General features: G+C 32.6%; 1 protein-coding gene across 4 annotated transcripts in view; it reads right to left on the bottom strand.

Moving 5' to 3' along the window:
- Positions 1–4,415: 4,415 nt before the first annotated feature.
- LOC143074977 (carboxypeptidase D-like) overlaps positions 4,416–12,808 on the bottom strand; it is a 35,340-nt gene continuing 26,947 nt past the window's right edge. For all 4 annotated transcript variants that reach the window (XM_076250182.1, XM_076250181.1, XM_076250183.1 and 1 more), the window contains 4 exons: positions 12,037–12,204; positions 9,913–10,065; positions 8,746–8,888; positions 4,416–8,428 (listed from right to left, as the gene is read on the bottom strand). In XM_076250182.1, the coding sequence (XP_076106297.1) occupies positions 8,255–8,428; positions 8,746–8,888; positions 9,913–10,065; positions 12,037–12,204 (638 nt within the window). In that variant the 3' untranslated portion in view covers positions 4,416–8,254. The remainder of the gene's footprint in view (positions 8,429–8,745; positions 8,889–9,912; positions 10,066–12,036; positions 12,205–12,808) is intronic.

Raw genomic sequence — 12,808 nt, 5'->3', positions numbered from 1 at the left:
TTCCCATATCCAGATGAGTTATTGGACGAATTTACAGACAGGATTGAAGAGTTAGTAGAAGGGGCATTTCAAAATGAATCAGAAAATGCAAAAGAACATCTGGTCATAAAGTACCTCACTAATGCTTGTTGTGATGAGGAAGGGAAAGAGTTAGTGAAAGCAGTCGCCGAAGGTTCTGTTTATGTAGCAAAAAGTTATCTTTGTGTATTGGCAAAATGTAATAGATATTTGAAGCTCAATAGTTTATGGGAACCTGAAATGGTAAACAAAAGAGATGATCCCAATTTACAGATTGAAAAGAATGAAGACCAGGATCCAATGGTAAAAAACCAGGGAAGAGAGGAATTTGTTGATTTAGATGAGAACGTTGACACAGTACAAGTACATAACGATGAACCAGAACTGTATACCCCTTCTAAACATTTGAGTTAAGTGGAATGTAATGGACCTATGGAAAATGATGGAGCTGATACCAATTTGATGATAGAAAAGACGGAAGACCACAGTCCCGTAATGTTAGGACAAAGAAAAGAGCAAACACCTCATAAAGGAGAAACAATTGAGAAAGTATCAAACCCTGCAAAAGAATACCATACAACACCATACCATTCCAAAGATGTGATGGCGGATGCAGTATACACAATGGAAAGTCCAAGTCCAAAGTACGAACCAGATTGGTTAGGTGAAGATGATGAAAAAATACAGTCAGAGGAAAGTCCCAGTCACAACTATAAACCAGATGCAATATGTGATGCAGATGAAAAAGAGCAAACACTACCTACAACTCCCCAATGTTTAAATAAACCGAAAATTAATGGTGGATTAAAGATAAACGAAAGAAAAGTGAAAGTCAAAGAACAGACAGAGTCCCCAAGGTTAATTACACGACAAAAGCTCCATTTTATGGTTCAGTCAATTGTCGATGAAAATAACAAATTGAATAGAAAGATGTTATCAAACAGACGGGAACGAATACCAGAGGAAGACAACAACCTTAGTGCAGAAGCTTGTATTCAAAAGTACGACGAGGCCAAACAAACTCAGACCAAATATGAACCAGGAGAAAACAAGGACACTAAAATTGAAGAAAGAACTTTGTCATCGAAATATGAAATAAAAAGAGCTTCATGTCAGAGTCGGTTAAATCACCTGAGTTAAAAATGCTCAGTGACCTCATTGACCGATTAGCTCCAACTTATGTTTATCGTTCAGATAAGTGGCTGACTTGTGAACTGAAGAGTAGGAAATATTGTTATTGGACAACACCACCAATGGTTGATGAAAGAAATACAGGAGAAACTGACAGTGAAAGGAAACAACAGATTGCTGTTCAAGGAGGTCAACAATATATCCACGGTACCATGTGTTACCATCCCAAAGAACAGACTTCAAAGACAGAACATTTCACCCAAACTGACAAAGAATTATTCCGGATAGATGTCAGTCATGAAAGAAAGGAGACAACAAGTCAGAGTACGCAAACAACGGATGATTTACAAATGGTTAATGGCAAAGACAAAAAATAGACATATGATTTCACACATACGGAAATTGAACAACAAACAATCAATGCAAAATGTGAACATCAAATGGACATACATGTAGGGGAAAAGAAAAAAGGAAACACCAGGGAAGAAACAAAGCATAACAATCTGACCAATGGTAAACGGGAAACAGAAACTGAAAAGAAATTATACAAAGTGACTCGATCATCCAAGACGAAGACGAAGAAAAGCAATGTTGTTCAGAAGATAAGATTAGAAAAACGGAAGTTGATCTACATAAGAGGAAATAAGTAGACACACTCAAGGAAAACAATTCCAACTACTTCGAGAACACTTATAAGAAGAAAAGAACGACTTGATACGCCAGCTCTACAGAAAACCACGAGTAGGTTTAGAAAGGGACTTCAAAAACCAACAACAAAGCAAATGAATAAAAGAAAACATTGTACTACAGTTGGAAAATTAGTAAGAAATACGAACACTTACAGCACTGACATCAACCATGAATGTTTAGTAACAGACACACAGTTTAGCGGTTCTACAGCATTTGAGAAAGACAAGTGGTCCTTATCTGCTACCTGACTGTTTGTATTTTCTAAAGTTCTTCTTAGATTTTATTGTAAATATATGTGTAGTTTATATTTTGTATTATCTATATTGAATGCTGTATATTTTTATAATGCAAATGTCATGTACAAAATGTAAGCATGTATTTGCGTTGCTTCATAATTCTCGTTTGTCATTTGTTTGCATTTCAGACATCTTTTATTTTTTAAACGAATATTTGTTGAGAGTGAATATTAATAAGGAAAGTAAAAAAAAAAACCGTAATAAACAAGTTTTCTGTTTGAAAGTCTACGATAATTTCAGCTTTTGCTTCGATTATGCCGGTATAACAACTGTATTTGTTATAGAAGCCAATGTGGAATTAAGAACAAAGAAGTATAATATTAGATTGCTGATCATTTTGATAGGAGAGGGAAGAAGTGGAAAGGATATTTATTTGATATTTTACGTTGAAGTTTATCCAGACATACATCAATGACCATCAGACAGTTAATCCGAAATTGTAGGAATCGTTCTGTGAAACAGCACATGGTTGGCATACACATTCAAAGCCCTGATATTATTTTGATCATTCATCTTTACAGTATATGACTATGCGTTATTCTCAGTAGATGAATTGTATACAGTCCTTGTTTTGGCGATTTCAAGATGTCGTACTGAAAGCTGTGTCATCAATATTTTGTACAAGACTTTTAAAAATAAGCCTTTCATGATAAATTTTGTATATATATATAGAGAGACCGAGATTCTTTTGTATATTCGTGTACAGATGGGAAAGGTTAGGTGCGTTTCATAAAATTAAGGATTATATATAGCGTTATATTGCATAACATTGGAGAAAATATTTACATGTATCCACTATAACTTTACTGACTAACGTGAATTTCTATTAAAGGATGCATTTATTCGAACTTAAACTATAAACAGTTCATACAAATTAGTTCTGGTATATAAAAGAAAGTGCCATGACTTCATTCTACAGAACGGGTTCATTTCTATGAAAGAGGGAGGAATGTAATGAATATGGATAACACCAGTTTACTCGGAACTACACATACTTGGGTTCACTATTACATATGTACATTCGGAAGACTACTGCGTCATATCATGGAATTCCGGGTTTCCCCATCATATATTTGACAGTCATAATATAGTTGTTATCCAGATCGGACGTCCCCACATAGATGAGCGACCTTCTAGATGACAAATGACTCAAGCCTAGGATTGTTATACTTAGGTAATATAACACATACACATAACCCTATAAAATCATTACAGTAACTTAGTCTTCAACATACATGTAATTGCCAAACAAGATTAAATTAAATTTTTAGGGCAATAACTCTAAACAATGGTCAATTTATAATTTTGGCTATCAAAATTTATTGGTCGAACTCATCTTTGTAAGTTTGTATCTTCTTTGTAACTTTCTTCAGTTACTCTATCTATCTTCTTTTAAACTGAGTTTATCTGCTGTGTGTTTTTTATTATTCCACAATTGCAACAGCTATAGGAGAGGGTTGCAATTGAGATCTCATAAAATGTTTAATCCTGCCACATTTTTGCGTCTGTCCTAAGATAGGGATGGCCTTTGTTAGTCTTGTATGTTTTTTTTTATATTTTTGATTCATTTATATATTTCTGCGTTTTGTGTGACTATAAAAAAGAAGTTGGGGTATGATTGCCAATGAGACAACTCTCCTTAAAAGACCAAAATGACACAGAAATTGACAACTATAGGTCAACTTACAGTCTTCAACAATGAGCAAAGCCCATACCACATATTTAGCTATAAAAGGCCCCGAAATGACAATGTAAAACAATTCAAACGAGAAAACTAACTGCCTTATTTATTTTTAAACAAGAATGTGTCCCAAGTACACGGATGCCACATCCGCATTATCATTTTCTATGTTCAGTGGACCGGGAAAATGGAATAAAATCTCTAATTTGGCATTACAATTAGAAAGATCATATCATAGGGAACATGTTTACTAAGTTTCAAGTTGATGATGATCGGGCTTCAACTTCATCAAAAACTACCTCGACCAAAAACTTTAACCTGAAATGGGACGAACGGACAGACAAACAGACGGACGGAAAGATGAACGAACAGACAGATGCACAGACCAGAAAACATAATGCCCATAAATGGGTCATAAAACAAAATGAACGAAAAACAAATATGTAACACATAAACAAATGACAACCACTGAATTACAAGATTATTGACTTTGTCAGCATTCAACCTTTAAAATGGAATATTTGCCAAGTTTATGATTTTTTTTCTTTGAACTATAAACCATGGGACACCTTTATATTCTATTCAATAAACACCATTAGTAAAAATAACTGTTTAATATTCAATAACATACAAAAAGATCTCATTTAACAAAATTATAATTCATAGCACAAACTGATTCTGTTGATATAAATGATGTTTATACAGGGTAAGGGTATGTAGGTAATGATCTGTATATTACAGTAATAAAGTCAATTATATTAAAATTCAAGTACATATATGAAATGATACAGTATTATGTATATATAATATTGGGATGACGTACATTGCTATGCAGATTATAATGTGAATAGAAATTATTATCATACAACCACTTTTGATTAGGTGCTTCCAAGTGTATGAGGACTTGATGGTTGAACTTACTATACTAGTCTTTATATTCCTGACACTACAAAAAGGGGGGAGTTCAGCAATAATAAAAAAAGCTAGTGCATACATGTTTAAATTAAGGATTTTGATTTAGTTATGAGAAAATATTCAAAATTTAAAAACAGAAAATACTGAATAGTGCAAAATCAGCAAATGTAATAACATAAGATAAGAAAAGATAATTTTATAATCATGTTGTTCGTAGATTTTTACAATGATGATTTAATAACTGCATGGCAGAAGGTGACTTATCTCCCTTGAATTTGATGTATAAATCTAATTCTATTGACATTTTAACAACTTTTAGGAAACAGATCAGTAGCTCTCTTTATCATTCAGAAATGCAGCTTAATATTTGCATTGTCAAGTAATATATTTTTAACCACGATTTATACTGTAAATTCAGACAAACTTGGAAAATAATTCATTTAAAAAATTGAATGCTGACAAAGTCAATAAATCTGTTTATCATATTTAGGGGGAAATGTCTTTAATACAGTTGGGCTTCTTGAGCTATTGCAATCACTTGTCCATCTTTCGATGTGTTTGAGCTTTTGATTTTGCCATTTGATTCCTTATTATAAATTGTGTTTTTCCCCTGCCAATTGAGCAAAAAGGCTACAAAGGGTAAAATTAATGGCAAAATTAGTTTACCATACTTCAAATCTCATAACAAGAGGCTGTCACAACGACAGCAAACCGGATTTATTAATATTTATTTGTGTCCTGGCAATATCACAAGAACCATAACTGATGAATGGTGAAAGTGAAAATAGTCAATATCAAATTTGACCTCCATTTTGTCATCAGTATCAACATCTTAAAATTTGAAAAGCTTAGATTGAATGGTTCATGAGTAAATGCAACAACATGAATGGAAACGCCATTTCACAATCTTTCAAGAACCATAACTCCTGAACGGTAAAAGTCAAAATCGTTATTATTGAACTTGACCTCTAATTTGCCATCAGTAACAAAATATAAAAATTTCAAAAGCTTTGGTTGAATGGTTCATGAGAAAATGCACGGACACGACTGGAAACACCATTTTTCAATCTTTCAAGAACCATAACTCCTGAACGGTAAAAGTCAAAATCGTCATTATTGAACTTGACCTCTATTTTGTCATCAGTAACAACATATTAAAATTTGGAAAGCTTTGGTAAAACAGTTCATGCGTAAATGCAAGGACACGACTGGAAACACCATTTTTCAATCTTTCAAGAACCATAACTCCTGAACGGTAAAAGTCAAAATCGTCATTATTTAACTTGACCTCCATTTTGTCATCAGTATCAACATATGAAAATTTGGGTAGAACAGTTCATGCATATGCACGGACACGACTGGAAACTCCATTTTTCAATCTTTCAAGAACCATAACTCCTGAACGGTAAAAGTCAAAATCGCCATTATTGAACTTGACCTTCATTTAGTTGTCAGTAACAACATATTAAAATTTTGGAAGCTTAGGTAGAACAGTTCATGCGTAAATGCACGGACACAACTGGAAACTCCATTTTTCAATCTTTCAAGAACCATAACTCCTGAACTGTAAAAGTCAAAATCGCCATTATTGAACTTGACCTTCATTTAGTTGTCAGTAACAACATATTAAAATTTTAAAAGCTTTGGTCGAACGATTCATGAGTTAATGCACGGACAACATTTGATTGCCGCCCGCCCGCTCGCCGTACATCCCCAAATCAATAACCGACATTTTTGTCACAAAAATCTGGTTAATAAAATTGAGAATGGAACAAGGGAATGTGTCAAAGAGACAACCTGACCAAATAGCCAAATGGGTCTTCAACACAGGGCAAAAATAACGTGGCCAGAGCAGGCTTCAGCTGGCCTCTTAAAAATGTATACTAGTTCAGCAAAAATGGATGTTACACTTAGAAATATATAAATGAACCAAAATTTAAAAAAACATACACAACCTGACATGGAACAGACACGAACATGTTTTGTGATATCTTTACTCTACCCCTTTTAATAATTTAAACTCTCATTTCGAACTATTTTATATGAAATAAAAAAGATTTTTCTCAAATTCGTAAAAATTAAAATTGCATTTAAGTCTAAAATGACAAAATCGCAATAACAAAAGCATGCAATAATTTCTGAATTTACAGTAATCATTCACCAATACCCACTTATATTTACATTGTCAAACTGATAAAAAAAAAATTTTTTTTTTAACCAAACTGATAATTGTTGACCATGATAAATAGTCAGCAATTCTTAGAAATACTGTAACTTAAAAGTAAAAAATAATCATACTGGTATGAACAAAATATATAATAATTAACTAACCTGTAAATATTGCTTAAGCATTTAAGCGTCAGTCAGCATTGTAAGGCGGCTATTCAGTTAATGAAATACTAAATCTCTATATATAAATAAGGCGTACATATATTTTCCCGCGCTCGTGCAATAATATTTTATTCTATTTAAATCGTTCAGGTGTGTAGTGACGTGTATATGAAATTGTGCAGTGACGTATATTAGAAATGTCGTCAGTGTCAGTCAATCGTCATAATGAGTATGATGAAACAGAAAATGGAATGAATGAATGAATGAAATGAATGAATGAATGAATGAAATGAATGAATGAATGAATGAAATAAATGAACTGATGAATAACCAATCAAACATTTAATATAAATACGACGGTGACGTTACTTTACAGCTTAAACATGCAAATATGTTTTTGTTTTATCAAAATTTAGTGTTTCAAAATTTTGGAAATCATTTCAAATTAAGGAATGTATGTCCCTTATGCAAATATCTGATTTCTTGCTGGCTCTGTCTACTTTTTGGTTTAGAGCTCTTCATCCTTTAAATAAGCTTTGGACTTTCAAATATTTTGGCACTTAGCATCACTGAAGCGACATTGATTGTCAAAATGTGCATCTAGAGCAGTAAAATTGGTACATTTATGTTATAATCAAACTTTACTTTACTTTAAACCTTATTTCAAAAGAGATTTATAATCACAGACATAACATTTTCTATGTAGAATCTTTAACAATTTTGGATTTCTTTCAGAATTTTTCAAATCTATCCTGAGAAAGTTCTTTCCTGAATGGTATGATGGAATTTTTATGAAGGCACTATATTAATACAGATGAGTAATGAAGTGAAAATATTTAGAATAAGAATATTTTCTGTTCTAGAAGATACAGTGAATTCATTTTTCATGGGTACCAATTTGTGGATTGAGACATTCATGGCTTACATGTATCTGTCATGATTCCTTGGATTTGCCAAAGTTTGCATTACAAGCTCATAGAAAATGTGTATTATTTAGTTGAACATTTAAATAGCTAGTTGACACCCTTATTAAAAATATCTCACCAAGAGTAATAATGCAGCCACATTACTCCCGACATTTATTATGATTGTAATAAAAAATCATGGAATAGTGACCAATCAAATAAAAATATATAAATGGTGATCAGATTTTTCTTTTGATTATCATTTAAAGCATATAAATAATGTTTTACTATAAGAAACCTAAACAATGTAAGTATATAGAAACAAGCGATATGACTAAAGGGAGACAACTCTGTATAACACTGGTACTACTGGTATCACCTATATAGATATCTTCCCTTACAACACCACTAGCTGGTACCTGGACTTGTTTCTCTGCTATAACTTTTCCATCAGAGAGAACCTAAAAAGATTTAGTTTATTTAAAATCTCAGCAAAACTTATGTTAATTACACACCAAATACGAGACAACATAAACACATGGTTTTGTTATCACACAATAAATATCAAAATTTTAAAAATATAAAGTGATTATTTAAAGTCACATTTAGCCCAATAAATTTGGAGCCTGCTTACAGTCTATCTGGACCATAAGTTGTTTGCGGTTATTTTTAAACTATTTATTTTTAGAAGAACGTTTTGATAATTCCTGTTATTTTTTTGTAGTTGTGTAAAAATTGATCTTGGCCAAATCTCTGGTGTTGTAAATAAAGAACCTACCTGGATGGTGTGTGTTCCTGGACGTAGAAGTCTCCAATATTCTCCATACTGTGAACTTTTAAACATGATTTGTCTCCCTTTAACAGCCATATCATAACCTGCTACTTCTGTATTGTTGGGTGTTCGTACCAATCCCTTAACTCCTACAATTAATTGAACAATTGAGTATCCTAAATGACTACTGGAGGATTATATATCATTAATAGAAAAAAGTATATATGCAATATGTCAAGATCAAAATTGCACTGAGTTTAGAAAAGTTGTAAATATTTTCATGAGAAAAGCAAATATCTGCTATCAACATTAAATTCCTAAATGGAAAAATATACAGCAGCAAAATGGATGATATATGCTGTAACTCATAGGCGGATCCAGGGGGGCCTGCCCCCCCCTTTTGTGGGAAAAATTTGGTTGATTATAAAGGGAATGACTGAAGCATGACTGGAACACCCCCCCCCCCTTCTTTGGTCAGTCAGCGGGCTTACCCTAAACAATATAAACTGCACACTGTTATATATTTGAAACTGTTTAAACTAAACCATTTTTTAACTGCAAACCTGTGTTCCTTAACACAAGTTAATCAAGAACCTGTCTTATCCAAAATGAAGACAGGTTAGACAGGTACAGATTTTAACAACAAGTACAAGTACATACACAAGGTATAAAGTTAAAATTGTGTATACAAAAAAAACATTAGCTGCCTTAACATACATTTTATGTAAAATTAATTTAGACAGTGTTGTATCTTGGAAGCGAGACTATGAAATTTCAATAAAACATTTAATAAAATGAAATGGAATAAGTATATCATATTTCAGGCCTCTTGGTATTTCTTTAGAGCATTGTTTGCCATGTAGTCTATGTAGGTTATGTACAGAGTTCACTAGCCTGTAAACATTGAGGTTGTGATTTTGAACCCTCTCATGCAAGGTTGGTTGACTCATGCAGATCTTATAAGACTTAAGGATTGCCAGTTTTCCTGCAGAAGTTTTTCAGTTAGTTTTTTCAACCAATAAAACAGAGCTGTCAGGATAAAACAAAGAGTGCTGGAAGGCAGGCATTAAACACCTTCAATCATCATTAATCCAGACTTTATGTTTCATTATTTGTTGATTTAAAAGTAGATCCTGGCAGAGAACATTTATACCACAATAAACTATTACTAACCACTGTGTACTGCCATTAGGAAGTTGATTAAAGCATCTTTGTTGTACGTCCAGAATGTCGGAAGTTGTGACGTTGGTGGATATTTACAACACCCGATTTCTAATGTGATTTCAAAACATCCTTCTCTTACGTAATTATAATCCTGCATACCACCTAAAATTATATGAGGGAAAAATAACAGCTATTGAAAAAAAATATTTCATCATTACTTGTATCTAAAAAAAAGATTGCCTTAGGTGCTAATCTATGAATTTGTTAAAACATACATGAATAATTGGGGAATGTTACCCAAATTTGGGCGTATTGCATTTCCGCTAATTTTTCAAAGTCCCAATGCTACGTTTCCGCAAATTTAAAGTATATGTTTCCGCAATTTGTATTTATTACTTTTCCAGAAATTTACCTGGTAAATTATATATAATTGAATATATATTGACTTGAAAAATGTTGCTATGTCCTTATACAGAGACAGGCCAAAGCAGTTTCCAAAATTACCTAAATGTAGATTAGAAATTCACGAGACATTAAGACAAATAGATTTGAACACTAACAAAATTGAAACTTATTTTAACTTTTAATTAGTCAATGATTTAGATTCGGGAATCGTTATACTTTCATGTTTCACCAACTTGGTATGTCTATGTAATGAAATGACTGATATTTTCATAGATGGCACATTTAAATCCTGTCCGAAATTCTTCTACCAACTCAGTTTATTCGATACATGGATGTAAAAATGGTAACTACATTCGTCTTGTATTTGCGTTACTTCCACTTAAATCCGAGGAATGTTACACGAAACTGTTGGATCGGCTTATTGATGTGTGCACTACCCGAAGAATAACTCTCCAGCCCGAGGTAGTTCATAATGACTTTGAATGTGTAATGCATACTGCTGTTACGAAAACACGAATAGTGCTGAGTCTTTTCATGCCCACTTGAACGAGCAGTTTTACGCTAGCCATCCTAACATTTTTTGTTTGTTTTTATCGATGTGTTATTGAAACTGCAAACAACATCTTACATAAAGATGAGAACTCTAACTGTAAAAGCACCCGTTTGGAAATGTGAAAAGGAGAAGATGGACTTCCTTAAGTTCTTGAACAAAATACAAAACTTGTAAACGGTGAATGTACTACTGTGGACTTTGTGCGGCGTGTTGGCTACAAATATTCTGCCAGAACTGACTTATGAACTCATATCAAGATATTTCTGATTAGTGCTGACTTTTGAACATATGTTTTCATAGATTTAAATGATGAAGTTTACTTGCATGTTATGATGACCTTTGACTTACTTAATATTTATTTTATATTATGGCTTTGCTTTCAATCAACAGGTATTCCTCAATTATTTGAGGAAAAGCAATAATTTATTTTTTCCGGAATAGTTACTTTTTTTTCCGGAATAGTTACTTTTTTTCCGGAAAAGTAAGATATTTATTTGCGGAAACGTAAACTTTTTTTTCCAGAAACGTCATCTTTTTTTTTCGGAAAAGTAATGCCAATTTGCGGTAACGTAAAACGCCGCCAAATTTGTACTTGATCTAAGTTTTTTTATAATAAGTATTGTGTATAATTGTCATAACATTTGGTTGAGGCAAACCTAGGTAAAAGAAGGATACCAAAAATTCAGCTATTTACATTTGTAAAGTGGCATAACTCAAGAACAGTAAAAGTGACACCACCAAAATTCAAACTTGATCTGTGTTGAGGTATAAATAAGCATTAAGTGTAAGTTTCACAACATTTGGTTGAGGCAAACTTAAGTAAGAGAATGGAAATGAAAAAATCAGCTATCTACAATTGTAAAGGGGCATAACTAAAGAACAGTAAAAGTGACACCACCAAAATTCAAACTTGATGTGTTTTTTTTTGTGGTAATAAGCATTGTATATAAGTTTCATTACATTTGGTTGAGGCAAACTAAAGTAAGAGAATTTAAAGGAGCATAACTTTAAAATGGTTAAAGTGACGCCACAAAAATTCAAATTTGATCTGTGTTTAGGTAATAAGCATTATGCGTAAGTTTCATAACATTTGGTTGAGGCAAACTAAAGTTAGAAAATGGAAACAAAAAAAATCAGCAATTTTTCCATTTATAATATTCATCATAGATACCTACCTAGAACAGGGTACCAGAGTGCTCCGTTGGTTATGCCATCAGGGAAATCATCATTACAATGTGTTCCTGTGTACATGTTGGCATGAGAATAGGAGTAAACCTTAGATAGATGTATAAATGTATCATCATCTGGGGACCTTACATATCTTGTCGCCTGAATAATGGAACCTAGAATACAAAATCATAATTTTACTCTGATACTATGAAAATTTCATGTTCGAACAATCTAATTCAATCAAATAAGAACATATCATTACTTTTATCTACATTTTTTACAAATACCGTATTGATGAAGCCTAGATAAAAGAAATGGATCAGAAAGTCAGGGGTGGATAGAGTCATTTCAAAAAGGGGGGTTCCTAACCTAGGACAAAGGGGGATTCCAATTACATGTTCCAATTCAAATGCATTGATCATCCAAAAAAAAGGGGGTGTTCCAACCCTATGACCCCCATCCGCCCTGGATCCGCCACTTGAAAGTTAAGTCAATATGGTAAACTGAATAAGTAAAAATGATCCTTTAAAAAGAACAACATCTTAATAAAAACTTTATGAACCTTTTTTTCATACAAAAGGGGAATACTGATAATCATTGTTTTATGTGGAAAGTTTTTAATAAAAATAATTTAAAACAGATTTATTTCCCTTGGCATGGTATGTCACTGATTAATTTTTTTTTTACTAACAAAATTTAAACATGTGGTACTAAACAGTTGTGAGAACAGATCCTTATAACATGGTAGTTGTTGTAAAGTCTGTTACTAGACGAAAG

Source organism: Mytilus galloprovincialis, chromosome 5 (assembly GCF_965363235.1).
Source record: "Mytilus galloprovincialis chromosome 5, xbMytGall1.hap1.1, whole genome shotgun sequence".
Classification (NCBI taxonomy): Eukaryota; Metazoa; Mollusca; class Bivalvia; order Mytilida; family Mytilidae; genus Mytilus; species Mytilus galloprovincialis.
This window is presented reverse-complemented; position numbering and strand designations above follow the sequence as displayed.